General features: G+C 42.4%; 1 protein-coding gene across 1 annotated transcript in view; it reads left to right on the forward strand.

Annotated features, from left to right (window-relative positions):
- Positions 1-17,825, forward strand: part of Fam120a (family with sequence similarity 120A) — a 91,614-nt gene that overhangs the window by 59,818 nt on the left and 13,971 nt on the right. The window contains exons 10-12 of the mRNA XM_038335496.1: positions 315-489; positions 10,069-10,318; positions 14,745-14,859. Of these exons, the coding sequence (XP_038191424.1) occupies positions 315-489; positions 10,069-10,318; positions 14,745-14,859 (540 nt within the window). The remainder of the gene's footprint in view (positions 1-314; positions 490-10,068; positions 10,319-14,744; positions 14,860-17,825) is intronic.

Below are 17,825 nucleotides of genomic sequence, written 5' to 3' on the forward strand. Positions count from 1 at the left end.
GTATTTATTGTCTGACGTTGTCTGTGTAGAATGTTTTAAAAGACTTGGCTCACCTATGTGGTTTTGGTCTGTTCTTGGTTTTTGGGTTAAAGATAAAGTAATATAGGATTAATTTTGAGTCTCTGGACATACATTTGGACCACAGACTGCCAGTGAATTCTCCTAAACATCTCACTGTAGGCAAGTTGTAAAACCATTGACTTGGAATAGAATAGCTATGTCATTAATGGAGATGATGCAGTATATTGCTGTGAGTTTCTTGTAAATTCAACATGAAAAATGTGCAATATTATTCTGCTTTCTTCCATGCAAAGGGTGAAATCAAAATTGCTGTTTCTATTGAAGATGAAGCCAACAAAGACCTGCCTCCGGCCGCCCTGCTCTATAGGCCAGTTCGTCAGTATGTTTACGGAGTCCTGTTTAGTTTGGCAGAAAGCAGAAAGAAAACTGAGAGACTTGCTTTTAGAAAGAACAGACTTCCACCAGAATGTATGTACTGTAACAATCCATTGTTTGTTTCCCTCGGTACCTCGTAATCTCTTGTGCATTTTCTAAAGCCTTAGAAGAATCATGGCTGAGTTGCCTGAGACCCTCCTTGTGTAGGAGGTGGGATGTTCTTGGGGCGGTAGGCCAAGGTAGAGCCCTCAGAACAGTAGGAGAAGCCATACTTGGTACTGTCTTAGTGATTATGTTTATTTGGTAAAAGAATAAAACAGCAGGTTTCCATGTTAAACTTGATATTTCTCTGAAAACATCTTAAATGGCCATCAGTCTCTGTAATTAGCGTGTTTTATACCCAAGATGCATATGTGTCTGGTCTATGCTCTTGAGGCACAGATCCATGCTCTCCAGCCCCTCAGAATTCTGGAAAGCAGGTCTCATAAGGCTCTACCACCATAGTGGACTTCTCAGGACTACCATGGTTTACCTGGGTACGACTGCTTGAGCTCATCAACTTAAACGAGGAGAGGGGCACTGGAAAGTACTGTTAGGAGTGCTGGTCAAAGTCCAAGTCCAAAACTTTGTCCTTTGTGAGGCCTGGGTCATGTTTTGGGGAAAGCCACCTTTTCTTTCCAACATTTTTATCTGCTAATTTAAGAATGCAAAACCCACTATATGTGCTGGGTAGTGGTAGCGCACTCCTTTAATCCCAGCACTTGGGGGACAGACAGGCAGATCTCTTAAGTTCAAGGACATCCTTGTCTACAAAGTGGGTTCCAGGATAGCCAGGGCTACACAGAGAAACCCTATTTGGGGGGAAAACAAAAACCAATAAAAACAAGATTCACTATGTGCTAGGAAGTACAGAATGATCTTTAAAACATGGAGTCTAAAATCAGAATGTTGTGAATTCATAAATTCCTGGACTATTCTCTCAAGCAAGGATCTTTGGCTGTAACTGACTGTGGTGAGCAAATGTTGGCCTCAGTGGGTGGTGACGTATAGCTGTCACTTCCTGACTGACTAGTTCTGAGCATGGGGACTTTCAGCTCAACCTACAGAATCTGGCCTAAATTCACAGGCTGCCCTCCTGCCTCAGCCTCCTGAGGTCTGGGATGATAGGTTATGCACCAAAACACCTGGGTTAAATTCAGTAGATTCTTAAATTTTCCTTTTGTTGTTCTTGTGCCAAAGTTATGATCAGTAATACTTTTTAAGTGCTTTCTTAAACCTTTTTGTAGCTGGCGGATGTGATGCCAGCCCTTCTTCTCTCTACCCTTATGTGCCAAAAGGCTAAGGTCTGTGTGCAGCCCTTCATCATCAGCTCCAAAGGACTGGATTGCTTTCTCAGTAGATGTTCTTTTGTTTATTTGCTTATGTTTTTAAAAAAAGGGCTAGGCTACTCTTTGAAGAGTTTCCAGTAATCATTATGCCATCCCAGAAAACTGGTGTAACTGACTTCTTCCCCTTACTTTCATGTGTGTTGCCATGCCAGAGATACTCAGAGAGAAATGTTGACCTCTTATGCCCTGCTGCACACCAGCAGGCAGCAAGGACAAGTTTTTGCAGAGCTGATGTGCAAAGTACATGAGAAATGGGGGTGTTAGTGCCACACAAGCCTTTTTCTTAGAGATGCCTATCTATCTGCCTCTAACCTTGCTCCAAGCAGCCTTGGAAACCCCATGGAATGAGCCATCAAGGAAAAAAAGATTGGGTAAGGAAATATGAAGTGACTCATGCAAGTACCTCAGATGTGCAGGCTGCTGGCCTATTTGAGAGAGAAAGGAACATGGGAGAATGTGCACGGATGGAGATGGCAAACTGTTCCTAATATCTTCTCCTCAGACACAACTAAGATGACAACAAGGCCCTGACGTAGGACATGACTGGGGCTGCCTTTTCCCTTCTTCCTTCATGAAGATGGAAAATTAAATACCTTGACTTTTTTCCCCACTAGGAAGGATCTCTAGAGAGAAAATATATGTGCTAGAGAGTAGAGATGAAAGTATAAATATGGACCCGGTGTTCTGGACTCAGATGGAAGAGGCAAGAGGTGTCCATTCTTGGGAGCCACTGTTCCTGGAAAGGATAGGAGGAGCTGGGAATGGCAAGGTGTCTGGGCTTGGTTTGGGAAAAGGAACCAAGTAACAGTTTGCCAAAGAGTAGGGCCAGCCAGGTAGGCCTTGGAGCGAAGGGCCTTTCTCATACAGCAGTGAGACAGCCTCTTATCAGCTGTGGCCCTGTCCTTAGGTGGCAGGTGTTTGAGATCAGTTCCATCAGCATGTCTCATTGCTGCTGAGTGTGTGACTTCTGCAGGGGTGTCTGACAGGCAGTCACAAGGTGAATGATGGCCAGGTGGTGATGGTGTGTGTGTCTTTAATTCCAGCAAAGGCAGAGGTACACAGAGCTACACAGAGAAACCTCGTCTTAGAAAAGAAAGAGAATGAATGAATGAATGATACCAATGCATGGTTAAGATTTATTGAGGTGAATACACGAGTCTTTTATTCTATTAGGAAATTAAAGTCCCTGGGTAAGAGAGCATGTAATTACTAAGGGTTTTTGAAGACTCAGTAGTGGGGCACCCCCTCCTCATGTTTGTGCTCTTTGTTTTTAACCTTTGTGTAGGAGTAAGAGGGTCGGTCATTCCAGGTTTGGGGTCAGTGCTGCTGCTGTGTAGAAAGTTATGATGTGGGATAGCAGTGTGTATACTGCCAAGACAGATGAGGCCTGTGTATGGTAGAGAAGGGGTCTCTGCAGACAATTAGCTAATGAAACCTCTAACATTTCAGATGTTTGGAGAAATGTATTATTTCTGTGCTAACATAAATAGACTTTCTGAGTGGAAATGATAATGTTATTTTGATCTTTAGGGTTTAATATTAAAGGATTTTTTAGTATTGTAAATATGAAGTGAGATTTTTATGAGCCACCAGTTTGGAATCTAGACTTCTATGGAGAACTCATAAAATGGAAAAGATTTAATATTTTCATCTGTCAGTTAATTCACAGGAGAAGAGAGGGGAAGAGGGTAGGTGGACAAGTCTTATTTTTTAAAATATTTATTTGTTTCTTTGTTTGTTTATTTATTATGTATACAATATTCTTTCTGTGTGTATGCCTGAAGGCCAGAAGAGGGCACCAGAACTCATTACAGATGGTTGTGAGCCACAATGAGGTTGCTGGGAATTGAACCAGGGTTCTCTCTGGAAGAGCAGCCAGTGCTCTTAACTGCTGAGCCATCTCTCCAGCCTCTCCCCAAAAGCTCTAATTGCATTTTTTAAACAAGTCTTTATATTTTTATAGGTCCATGTGGTGACGCCTATCTATAATCCTAGCACTTGGGCAGAAGTAGGAAGATTCCTCAAGTATGCAGCCAACCTGGCCTATCTAAGTTTCAGACCAACTAGTAGTATATAATGAAGCCATTCTCTAAGTCCAAGTAAAAGAAAACACTGTCTATGGCAGCAGTTCTTCCCACCAGAGAGCAGTCTAATTGGATTTCAAGGCCTCAACAGAGATATTTTTGTCCTTATCACCTGAACATTTTTAGTCTGAATCCTCTTCTCTTGTTCAAACTGTATGGGAACTTAGCGTGTGCCTGGCTGGCACAGTCTTCCAGTGTGCTTGGAAGTGTCTCTTTTACACTCAACTGAGTACTGACTCTGCCCTGAGCATCAGCTGGGGCTTCTTATCTGCAATAGCTAATTGCTGGCTGTAGCCAGGAAAGCAAGCCATTGTGCTGTCATGAAGCACCTAGCAAGGCTACTCAAGAGTGCTTATTTGCTTATGTAATGAAACCATAACGATTTCAGTCTTGTTGACATGCCATTCTAACTTGTGACCACTCATGAGTGACCTGTAAGGGTATATGATATTACTGATAAGTGGAAGGAGAGCCATACCACAGAAAGTGTCCCATAAGGGCAAATCCTTGTAGCCTGGTTCTTTCCATGGTATGACCCTTGTGGGTGGACTCCAGCTGGTGCAATGTACCCTCAGAATGCACAGGGATAAATTCCTGTCAGTGGTCACCATGGCAATAAAAATTTGCAAAGATGGCCTTAATAGCAGAGAAATCTATCCAAAGTATATAAATAAATCTTATGCCTTATTTAAAACGCTCTCACTAGATTTAGACCTATAATATACCTGTTTGTAAATATAGTCCCGTGATTAAGGCATGCAGACATGTTCATAATTTATTCTTAGTCTTTGAGTGTTTTGTTTAAGGTTCACTTACCTAAAATTAATTTAAACTGGGATATCAGTCAATTTATACATCTCAGCCTTGACTTGAGTGTGACTGAGTGAAAGAACACTTGCCTAGCATGTGTGAGGCCCTGAGTTTAATCCTAGCACTGCAAAAAATGAAGATGAAAGAAGAACAAAATCACACCAGCCTTTTAAAAGTCATTGCTTTGTCCTGTTAGTTTTTTCCTGTTTGTTTCCATTTATGCCTCAACTCTGTAAGGTAGCTTTTAAGAAATTGATCAGAAAGCAAGCCAGTGAGATGTTCGCAGGTAAGGAAGCTTGCAGTCTGATTCCTGGAGTCCACACAGTGTAGGGAGAGAATTGATGCCCGAGAGTTGTTCTCTGACTATTACATGTTTGGATGGATGGGATGGACAGATTAGATGGGGACGGACAGACGGACACACACACACACACACACACACTTGTCTCCTGAAGGTTTGCTCTCTGACCATTACTTGTTTGGATGGGGACACACACACACACAACACACTTTTTAAAAATGTAAAAACAAAAAGAGAAATTGTTCAGTGAGGTCTGGGTTGTAACCCAGTAGCGGTGCCCTCATCTAGTGTGCGGTGACTTAGTTCATACTGACAAACTTAAGAACCTTTGCTGATTGCAAGTTTTTCAATGAGCTTCTGTTCCCCATTGGTGGAAGAAGTTAAAGTGTTCCTTTATGTAGACAGTAACCTGGGGGGTGGGGGATATCCCCGCACTGAGGATAGAGACAGTGCTTCTGCTGTGATGGAGGCTGGAGCCTGTTTCTGTTGCCTAAGTCATAAAGTGGGGCTTCTATAGTAAATTCCTGGCCAGCCTGGGCTATATAATGAGACCTTGGCTCAAATAAGACAGAGCAGAAACCACATTCCATTTTATACAATTGACCATTGATTTCTTCTTCATGTTTCCTGAAATATGAAATCTTCCCTAATATCTCAAAATGACATAAAGGAACTAGGCTTATTAAAGGATAAATGTGGAGACAGGGACAATGTAGCTTAGCGGTAGTGATAGAACATTTGCCCAACGTGCCCAAACCCAGGTTTCAGCCCCAGAACTACCAAGCAGAAAGGAAAAAAAGAAAGCTTCTGGAGGAGTGTGTGGGACATTAAGCACATACCTGTAATCCTAGTATCCAGGAGGTTAAATGCTGGGGCGGGGAAATATGAGAATATTTTGATACATTTCAGAATTAGAGATAGTTTTTGTGTCCATCTGGTTTTATTTGTTTTGTTTTTACTGAGAAAGAATCCTGCTGTGTAGCCCAAGCTGACCTTGAACTTAATCATTTTCCTGCCTCTGCCCCAAGTATGAGATTATAGGCCTGTGTGCCCCATCACCCAGACATTCCCGTGGCTTCTGTGAAGGCTGTTTACAGATCCCTCTGAGTCTCTTTATTCCGCACGGCTTTCTAGTGCTAGCCCAGACATTTTCCCACAGACTTAGATTAACCCGCACATGACCAGCACCACCACCAGTCTGGTATGTCTCTTTTGAATTGATTTTTATTTCCTAGTCCTTGACTTTTTGAGTTTCTAAAATGCCAGGCGCTGCATTCCCGAGAAGGACTGGGCAGTACTCGTCTACTTGTCTTTGCTAGTGTGCCTGCCATTGTGCTGTAGCCCACTGAGCATCTTCTCTCTGTGGGCAGTGCCAGCTCCAGAAATCAGTTTGAAGAAAAGTCTCTTAGTTCCTACCCCCTTGAGGATTGTGGCAGTGCTCAGAGGAAGGAGCTAGAGTGCCTTGCTCCTCACTGCTGGGAGTGGGCAGCATGCACGAAGAGGAAAGAACAGATGTCATAGTGTCCAGTGTTTTTTTTCTATCCTGAGCTGAAGTTGTTTACATCACGTCCCCTGGGCAGCTTCTCCCCAGGGCACATGCGCATATGCACAGGTCACAAGTTCAGGAAACCGCTCCTTTTGTTGCTTCTTTCTCTCCCTTGTAAAGGTGGTGAAGCATGCTGCCCCTGCAATGGTACTTCTGTGACATTGCCAGCCAGTAGAAACTCCTGCATGAAATGAACTGTGCTTACTGTTCTTGGCTTGGGGGTAGATGCCCAAAGTCTTTAGGTGTTACATAGTAGGCATGATATAAGGACATGATTAATGTCTGATGGCAAACACTGGATTTTTATTGACAGCTTGAGTAGGGCAGTGTTTTATGGCTCCAAATTTTATTTGAGGGTATGCTTTCTGTAAGGTAAGTGTATTATAATTGAGCTTCTAATCCCATAAACACTTGATGTCCTAGAACTGGTTTGTGCTAAGGTAAAGCATGGGTTTAGGGTAGGAAAGATGATGTTAATGCCTGTTGAGGAGACAGGTGATAGTTCTTCAGCTGCGTGGTCTCTTTGGTACTGTTCCTCTGTTGTGAAGGTGCCGCATGAGCCTGACTTCCTGCAGTGGTCCTACCACTCGTCCACACTCCAGGCCAGACAGTGCCACCCTGGCAACCCTGCGCCTGTCACCCTCTGCAATCTGTTATTTAAAATGAATTTATGGAGAGAGGTAGATGTAGGAGTAGTAGTGGGTAAATTTGCTAAAAATACGTTGTATGTACTTCTCAAAATAATTAAAATGTTATATTAAAATTTACAAATTTAATTCTAATCAATTAATGTAAGTATAATCATAAATTGAAGAAATATTATAAGCTATGATATACAGTTTTCCCTTCATGATGAGAATCCTAGGTGTATTTTATGTTAAAAATTAGCATTTTGTTGCATAGCAGGGTTCTAGTCCTTTTTCTTAGCCCTGGAACCAGGCCAGGACTGAAAAGCAAAGGCATATGCAACTGCACTTGTTGCCACAACTGTCTCTTTTGTCCCACCTCTGCCTGCCATATTAAGTACCTACTATATGTGTTTAGTGATTGGCCAGCAATTGCACAGCTATTGAGTGGTGATGTACTCAAAAGGTCTCCAAATACTAGACCGTTTAAAAACAGCTGAGCATCTGGGAAAAACAAAAGAAGTGCTGAGCACCGCGGCCTTTTGTATGCTTATTACGCCTGTTAGAACTGTGCTTATCATGAGCATTGCAGGTGGACGACCAAATACTTAATGCTATGGGAGTGCATAAGCCTCACCCATCCCTTCTGCATCTGTACCCATGGGGTTCCCAAAGTATAGGGTCTATAATATAGCATTAGATGAGGCAAATTCAGGAGACTCCTGACCCTCCAAGTATTAGGGTAGAAAGCCGTTGGTTCTGAGGTTGGAGGAACTTTTTTGGGGGGCACCAGGCAGGCAGTGCCTAGAATGCATAGAAAACCCCGTCAAATAAACAATTGCTTATTACTAAGACATGGACCTACTGAGATCTGGTCCCCAAAACAAGTAAAACACAGCGTGTGCCAGAAAACGATTAAAGATAGTCTAGAAACAGCTGAGGAGGGGAGAGTATGGCAAAGGTAGGTGAGTTAGAATGCCTCTCTTGTGAAAACCCCGAAAGACTCAACACAGGAGATCTGTCTTTTATGATGCACTGGAATGCATACTGTGAGCAGGGTGTGTTTTTGGATTGTGTGTGGTGTGTGTATGGATGGGGGCGGGGGTGGGAGAGTGCACATGAATGAACAAATGAACACGGTCACAGGAATTTGGCCAGAAGCTCAGTTTGAAAGGCCTTGCCTGTCTTTTCCTCTCAGTACCAGGCATCCTTTGTGGTGGACACAGGAAGGAGGAGACAGGGAGAGGAGTGAGCTTCCAGGATGGCTGTTTGTGGGGGTGGAGGTACATGTTCTGGTGCTGGCACAGATGGGGAAGCTTCTGGAAGCCAAGCTGTGCTGAAGCTCAGTGGGAACCAGGTGGGATGTGGTGATGCCTTAGATTGTGCGTCCACGGACAGGTCCTACTTGCCGATGGCAGTTTTACTGGTTCTCTCGACTCCTAAAATACTCAATAAAAACAAAAAGTATATGTTGATATATACATGAGTGTTCGTTCTGAGTTGATAAACTGTCATTTTACGTTGTCTCAGCTGTCCTCACACTATTCAATATTAGATATTCTTAAATGTGTTAATACTTATATTTCCATCTAAGAATCTAAGAAATGTAAATGAAGTAATTTGCCTCATGACAGCAGTACTTCTTGTAAAAGGGAAATTTTCAATGACTGTCTGCACATGTATTCCTGCTTGTCCTGCTGGCCTGCATACCGCGGGGGTGGGGGATGACTGGAACTCTCACTAAAAGTGTGCCTCTGACATTCCCTGTATGTGACACTGTTATGTGTTGTCATTGAAATGTGTTCAAGCATATTTTTTTTCTGTTACTGATATATTGTGTCTCCCAGTACCTAATCCTTGGCAGTTTTCATTATATTTGAAGAGATTATTATATCACCCAACTATATTTAGACTCAGAGTGGAACTGGAGTTCAGCCAGTTACTTGGGTGATTCTCCCACCATTTTGGAGTCTTGTGAATCTCCACAGCTTAGGTATTTCATTAGGGAAAATGAATCTCGGTAAAGGTTATTTGGATAGGCTTTCCTTAGCCCCATCCTGGTTTTCATGCTGGATGGAGCCTTGCGTACAGGCCTGCTCTGTTTCTGTTTTTCGCTGCTTGTTGCTTGTGAAACACACACCCAGATCTCATCATCAGATTGTTATCTCAGTGGAGCTGAGGATTTGCAGCTTCCCGACTGCAGGTTGGATTGTCTTTCTGTTGCCACTCTTGTAGATTTCCCTTGGTGTCTTTGAAGACTGGGACTATGCCATGTTTCTGTGTTTGTAAGAATGGACTCCAGCAGGGGTAAAACCCTGGATGTGAGGTCATAATCTGTTATGTGTATTTAGAACAATTTGCCTCTTTCAAAATGAAAATTTGGAGAATTTTGTACAGTCTTAAGTCCTGCTGAAGATAATTGCTATGATCTGCTACCACCTGGGATTTGGAAGTTGGAATGTTACTTCTACATGGTCATACTGGCTACCTTGTAGTGCTTACTGCCTGTTCAAATAGGAAATCCTTAAGTAAAGCTGTTACAAAATGTAAATGGCTTCTCTAGTCTGACTTGTGGAACTATTTCTAGAGAAAAAGAGAGTGTATAATTTGGGTTAAAATGTTGACATACCAGAGAATCACCAAATCTAACATCTGTGGTGTATACATTCAGCAAGTGGAGAAATCAAGTCTTGATCTGTCTGGGAAGTTTATGTGTGGCCTGACTGAAGATCTAAGTGAGCTGTTAATCACATAATAGAGGGTCAGACAGACATAGGCCCTATGCTTAGAAGCTTGCTAAGGAAAGAATGCCTCATTCTCTGTGAGGGAGGCCCGGTGCTAGAGCAGGTTGTTTTTGTGCAGGCTGGAGGGCCAGTGAGCAAGCTGCAATGAGCCTCTTTGTGTTTTTCCTCTACAGTCTCACCAGTGATCATTAAGGAATGGGCAGCTTACAAGGGGAAGTCTCCTCAGACCCCGGAACTAGTGGAAGCTCTGGCCTTCCGGGAGTGGACCTGCCCCAACCTGAAGAGGCTTTGGCTGGGCAAGGCGGTGGAAGACAAGAACCGCCGGATGAGGGCCTTCCTGGCCTGCATGAGGTCTGATACCCCAGCCATGCTCAACCCCGCCAATGTGCCCACTCACCTCATGGTGCTCTGCTGCGTATTACGGTGCGTGACCACTCATGGGATTAGGAGTGATGCAGGGCAGGGCACAGTCACCATGTTCAAAGTCTTCTAGAAGAATAACAAGCTTACTGTATAGGAATTGTTCTTTCTGTTGAGATTTGTCTTAGATCTGTGTATGTATAATATAGGGATGTAGGTCACATAAATGCAGCAACTAATTATACTACAGAGTGCATCTAATAGAATAGATATATTTGAAAAAAACACATAGCTTGTAAATATATGATTGTGTGAATGTGTGTGTGCGTACACAACCTCTATGTTGCACACACATACACAGGAAGTAAAATCTGTACACTTGGTGATCATGAACAAAAGTGAATTTGGTTATTGTTTTGGTCATTTCTTTGTTGCTATGATAAACACCAATATGTAGAGCAGCAACTTGGGGTAGGAAGGTTTTCTGGTTTGTAGGTTATAGTCCATCAAGGGCAACTATAGCAAGAACTTGAGGCAGGAACTAAAGCAGATATTATTGGAGGGGCTCGGCTTACTGGCTTGCTCAGCTACATTTCTTAAACAGCCTATGCTCACTTCTTCAGAAATGATACAACCAATAGTGTCCTAGGACTTAATTAGCAGTCAACCCTCACCCCTAACACGTGCGTGCACGCGTGCGCGCACACACACACACACACACACACACACACACACACACACACACCCTCACACCCTCACAGGCCAGTCTGATGGGTACTGTTCCTCAGTTGAGTTTCTCTCTCCCAGGTATGTGTAGGTTTGTGTCAAGTACAATCAGTGTATAGTCTTTGTTTCAAGTGTGAAATGATGTGTAACACTTGACTTGTCCACTGTCAACACTTGTATTAGGTGTCACACTGGACCACATATGATATATAATTTGTGGTCGCTTCTGGGCAGCACACAGGCACATTTATTGGTTATGGATGAGGGGTGACATTCACATTTTTGTCTGCCTTATGGACAACTTCATGCTTTCTGGACTGATGAGTCTTATGTCTTGTCTGTTTATTCTCTTGGCCCCTCAAAGAAGAACGAGAGACTCATTCTTTGCCATTATCTAGGACATGGTGAGGTGGAGGAGCACAAGTATCTCTCTGGCCTCTGCCTTTCCATGTAGATCTTCATTTATCCCTGACATCTTCATCTACTTAGACAGAGAACCACAGTGGGTGTGGCATTCTCCCATTCTCCAGAGACAGCTTTTGCCAATGTTCTCAGTCTCTACCTTTGGGGAAGGTCATATTGGGCATTGCCATGTTATGAATGTCATAAAAGGACAGGTAGGTAGAATGAATAGGGAGCATTGTTGGTCCATTCTCTAGAATCCAGGGCAACAGAGATGAGTGTGAACAGAAGTTGATGTTCTGAGGTGTGAGGAGAAGACCAGAAGGTTTGTTGTCATGCCACACAGACTAAATCTTCACTTTGTTTGAAAGTGAAGAGACAAGACCTCACGCAAATGAGTATGACTTGGGCTTAAGTCAGTATGAAATATCAGGAAAGAGGCTGCATGGGTTGGTGCCTACCTCTATCCCAGCACTAGGAGAGCCTAGAGGAGGAGGGTGAACAAACAGTTCAAGACCAAGGTGGTCTATAAAGTAAGCTCTTACTTGGAAAAGCCAAACAATCAACCACATATACATGAATATTTTTCAAGGAGGAAGGGGCCAAGGTCCCATCTCAAGGCTCCAGCTGTCTGTGTTTAGAGATACTTTGGGCTTAGCCAGGAATGTTCTCAGGATGGTGTCAAAACCACCTTTCCTCCAATTTCCATGTTAGTAAAGGGCAGACAAGCCTCTGAGGGCGCTAGAACAGTTTAGACTGCCTCTTAGCCTCTGGTAGAACAGAGGGGGATATAAACAGCTCTTCCAAGTCTATTGCTGCAAACGCACCAAGTATATTTTTGTTATTTGTTTTTTGAGACAGAATCTTAGTATATAACTCTGTCAGGCCTGTAACTTGCTATGTAGTCCTGGAACTCTTGGACATAGAGATCTCATGCCTCTACCTTTTGAGTGCTGGGAATAAAAGCATAGGCTTCCATGTCCAGCTTTAGAGTAGTACTTTTTGTTTGTTTGTTTTTGTTATTTGAGACAGGGTTTGTCTGTGTAGCCTTGGCTGTTCTGGAACTTACTCTATAGACCAGGCTGGCCTCAAACTCAGAGAGATTTGCTTGCCTCTGCCTCCCAAGTGCTGGGATTAAAGCTCTGCATCACTACTGCCTGGCTCAAGTATTACTTTCATTCTCTGCTCAGTTAATTGCATGAAAAGAACACTTAACCAGAAAAAAAAAAAATCTTCAAAATATTTCTTAGGTGAATTGGTAATGCAAATAGTATCTGAAAACATTCTAAATGTGCAGATAAGACTCACTGAATAAATGAGATAGTGCAATGAGTTGCTGTTTCTGTTATCTGTGGGCTCTGATCCTTGTCTTCATGGACATGTTTTCTTCATCTGTCTCTATCTGAGAAGAGCTGTAGGTAACTAAATAGAAGGGCAAAGGCAGGAAATGCACACATTGACCAGCAGGGTTATGAATTCCTGCAGCTGTACTGAGTTCTGAGTCTCCTTCCAGAAAAACAGAAACACATTTAGAACTATGGCTATGATCATTTTCTGATCCATAATTAAAGGGAACCTAGAGACAGACAGGGTAGAACCTGAAAAGTTAGTGCTCATGGGTCATAGTTTCCATCTAAGAGATGAAAGGAGTCCAGTAGGGGAGTTAGGCTATAGGACAGTGGGAATGGATCAATGCCACTGGAGCCAGCAGGTTCACAAATGGACACTTAGTATAGGGAAGTCTGTGCTGTATGTATATGTATGCTACAATAAATATATAGTTACTAATAAAAGAATATAAGTATATATAAATAACTTATGAACAAAAGGAAGAATATAAACCATGGTTATTTAAGGAAAAGAACACTGTATATTGTTCATAATCTCCACAATGATAATTTTTCAGTCAATATTTAGGACTACTGTCACTTTACTTGTTTTTTCTACCAAGCTGATTGAACCTCAATGGGACCACTGTGTATGACTTCTGGCACTTAGTTGCAAAATATGCACTAATCTGCTTATTTATTTGAGACAGAATCTTACTATGTAGCCTTGACTGAACTGGAACTCCTCATGTAGACCAGGCTAGCCTGAACTCACAGAAATCCACCTGCCTCTGCCTCAGTGTTGGGATTAAAGGCATGAACCACCATTCCCAGCCAAAGGATATAATTTTTGTCAGTTCAAATATTGATAGTTTAATTTACATTTATTTAAGTGCAGTAGAAATATTTTGTATTCATTCCCAAGGATATTTGATTGCCCATCTACTTATGCTACATAATTGTACTATAAAGTGTATATCTATTTTTTACTTTCCTCATCTTTGATACAGGATGCTTACTCCTGCTTCAGAATTGCTAGGACAATAGATAAGGTCCTGTCTATAAAATATGTAGAACACTGTCTGTCTCTTAGTGAGCATATGAAATTCCACTTTGCTTATTGATCTCCTTAGAATCCACCCGTACCTTCTCTTAGTGTACATCCCCATGGGTGAATGCTAGCTCTGGTCCTGGTTTTAAGCCTGGGGATGACTATTCAGCAGGCAAAAGTGGAATGAGTATTGTTTTTCATGTCATGACTCCCTGTACTCCTTTGAGTTGTTCTCCAGTGCTGACAAAGCAGTCCGTCTTCAGGAGGGTTTTGTTTTGTTTTGTTTTGTTTTTTAAATGGTAGCTAGAAACCTGATCTAGTCCTCTGTAAGGTTTGTTGGGTATAAAGAATCAGTACTAGTGGACTTGAGGGTTTATGGCTATTGCAGTTAGCCATTCCCATTCCCATACATGTAAGCTACTTGGGGTTGTACTGTGTAGTGATGCAAGCTGTTGATTGCTTGTCAGATCTGTCCTAGTGGAATTTGATTCTCTTCAACCATCCACACCAGGATGTTCCAGATGTGAAGGTGCCCTCAGTGCATTGAGTTACCCTCCTCCTCGTGGACACTCCTTGCACCATTCCCATGTTCATCTGCTGCTGAGAAGTCCTCAGTCAAATGAGACAGATCTCACTCTGGCCCTGGGTGGCCTGGAACTCTCTGTGCAAACAAGGCTGGTCTTGAGCTCACGGAGAACCACCTGCCTTTGCCTCGTAAATAGTGAGAATAAAGCATGTGCCACCAGGCAGGTCTGGTAAAGCACCTTATTTTTAGTGGCTATACACAATATAGCATTCTAGCATGCTGAATGTTGATCAGGTGTACTTTTCAACTGACATTCTCTCATGGAAACACAGTGGCTGAAAGAGAGTACAAAGGCAGCTTCCTGAGTTGCACCATTTTGGATTCTCTGAGAACTCAGTTTTTCCAAGCACTGCCTGACAGCTTCAGTCATTCCGCTCTCGTTTCCTTCCTCACCAGGTATATGGTGCAGTGGCCCGGAGCTCGCATTCTGCGGCGTCAGGAGCTGGATGCCTTCCTGGCTCAGGCATTGTCCCCCAAACTCTATGAGCCGGACCAGCTGCAGGAACTCAAGGTACCAATCAACCTTGTTTCCCTGTCCTGGGAAATCTTGCTTTGGATTTTGGTATAACTTTGCTAACCCTCGCCAGACAGTTGTTTGGGCACCAAACTAATGATACTAATGTCATATGTGTCAAAGCCTTCAAGGCAGAGGGGATATCCTGTCTAGGTATGGCTGTGCCATCAGGGTTTGTAAGCAAGAAAACAGTCAATTGCATATTTATCAGATTTTACCTGTTTATCAATGGATTTTTAGTCTTGTTTTTCACATCAGGAAATAAACTTCTCTTTTTTATTTTACCAGGGGATTCCAAGCCCTGGGCGGGCTCAATCTTAGGAATTTTCTAACATCTAGCTAGGATTCTTTTTCTTATTTCATTCCATTGTTCCTAGCTGCAACTTTAGTTTTCTCTAAAGCGTAATCTTTGCCCTTCTAGTGTTGCACAGTCCCTTTTAAAAGAACCACTTGAAGAACGGTGTTAGACATCATCCCAATACCCCTTTACATGTTCCTTTTGATTTTGCCTTCTAGCACTCCTTTGTTCTTTGTGTTGGCAGTGTTTATTTCTCCTAAGTTGGCCCTGGTTTGTAGTGACCTCCTTTTCACTGCACTCATTAGTTGCTATGTTCATGTTTATAATTGCTTTCTGATTTCTGTATTAAATGTTAGAAAGTTCAAGACCTCAAGTTTAGCTGAACTCACAGCTCTGCCTTTTCTTTTTAAGGTTAGGGTTTTGTTTTTCTTTGCCATCCGTTATTTAATTTTTTTATCGTTTGATTTAAAATCAGCTAATCTCTTTTGATAAAATTGCCTTCGCTTTTAGATCTTTTTGCTGTTCTTTATGAACACATCTTATGGCACACAGTTTAGACTAGCTCTGTATTTGTTTTTAAATATTTTTTACGTATTTGATAGGTGGTTCTCAATAAATTTCTGGGTTTTTCCTAAATTATGGTTTTAAATTGTCTATTTTGGTGCTAACTAGAACTCCCTTGAGGCTTCTGATGACTTTTGAAGCAAGCTGAATACAAAACCAAAGTTCAGCAGAATCCCCTTCAAACTGTATTCTTTACTTTGTGGATCAAGCTTTTCTGTTTGTTAGGCAGAAATTGTTACTGTCTTTAACACTTTTGTTTTCGGTGTCAGGCAGTGTGGCGGACCCAGTCAGGTCCTCCCGCGTGTTCCCTGGGTGCCCCGTCACCACCGTCCTCGCCGCAGGCTGTGCTTCAGGGGGTGGAATCACTGCCCTAGAGTGTGGTGCCACCCTCTACCTCTCCTCCTGTTTCTCTTGTGTAGATTATTCCTTCAGTATTGACATCCCAGTTCTGAAAATCAGACCGCCAGGGACCAGGTATGCCCACCAAGCCTTATTCACCATCAAGTTACTTTAACCAAAGTCCATCTTCTCTCCCATATCCTTTTCATTTTCGGATCCACATGCAGGATGTACCTTTTGAATACTTTCATTTTGGTTCTTTTGAGGCCTTAGTGCTTTCATGGTTTTCTCCTGGTTCTTCATCTAAGGCGAGACATTTCTAAAGATGTATCAGTGAGATACATTCCACGAACAGGGGCCTTCTGTCTGACTCGTCGCAGCCCGGGTCTTCTTGTGTCGAAGTTGGTGGTCCTGTTTCACAAGCACAGTCCACACTGTTCATTGTCCAGATTAGTGCACATGTCAGAAGAGCTGTGAGGAAAGATAGATAGCATGTGATTGAGGGGAAGGCAGTTTGGTTTGTTTTGTTTTGTTTTTTGTTTTGTTTTTTTTTTTCAAGATTAAGCATCGTCTCAGCTATTGAATTGAAAGTTAATAGAAATATTCTTATTTCAGGCTACCCAAAATTCCCATTAGAGTTCAGGGTTCCAGAATTCAGTGGAGAAAATTTTTAAAATTGCTTTCCATTTAATCATTAAGGTTCTGACGGTCAGAAGCAGCGACGGCGCTTCTCTGTGAGATGCTCTGGCTGTCCCTGCTGCTGTGCCGGCTGGGGCCGTCGTGCTCTTCTCCCTGTCAGTGTCTGACGCTCGCTTTGCCGTCAGGAGGAAAGTAGAAGGCAGGTCCTGCTTCTGCCAGTTTGGACTCTTGCTACTAGCTTTTCTGAAGGGAGTTTAGTGGGAAAAGACACTGCACCATGAGCTAAAATGAGTTTTTAAGAATTCATCTCATCCATGCTTTCTCTGTCCACCATGTCCATGAATAATTGAGCATGTTCTGTGTGGTTCCCTGAGTACCTGTGACAGTGACTGATGACCCTCATTTTCTTCCCTGTTATATTTTCTGAGCCATTCTTCTAGGTTTTGAGCATGAGTGTAATTGTTAAAGTAAAATTAGCACTGAGCCTGGGATTCAAAGTGGGTGGGTGAAGGACGAGGAGAAGGAACTTTTACCATTGTGATATTTGTCTAGTTTCTTCTCCCTTGTTCTTGACATCCCTATAATTCTTTTAACAGTTTCACATGCCAAGTGCAGAATATAAAAGATGGAAAATGAAGAGCTTTAAAGACAGTATTAGGGGCGTTCTACATGTCTGTGATACCTGTAAGAATTGTTTTGCATATAGGTAAATATGACATAAAGTAAGAGTCTGTAGCCCCATAAGTAGAATCAAATAAAGTCACCTCACTAGAATTGGTTCTTGAACTAATTGGGCAGAGAATAAATTCTGCAGCTGTATTTCTTGTGAAGCCAGAATTTTTCTATCTGTTTCTCTACTTGAGGAACTTTGGATAATGTTGAATATTTTATCTCCATTGGCATAAGACAGTCAGTACAGATATCTGTACAGTTCAATGTTCTAATTAGCATTTAAAGAGACTGGAGAGATGGCTTAGCAGTCAAGAGCACTTGCTGCTCTTCCAGAGGACACGGATTTAATTTCTAATACCCACATGGCAGCTTACAACTGTAACTCCTGTTCCTGGGAATCCAACACCCTCTTCTGGCCTTTGTGGACACTGGGCATTTATGTAGTGTACAT

The sequence above is a fragment of the Arvicola amphibius genome, chromosome 6 (genome assembly GCF_903992535.2).
Source record: "Arvicola amphibius chromosome 6, mArvAmp1.2, whole genome shotgun sequence".
Taxonomy (NCBI): Eukaryota; Metazoa; Chordata; class Mammalia; order Rodentia; family Cricetidae; genus Arvicola; species Arvicola amphibius.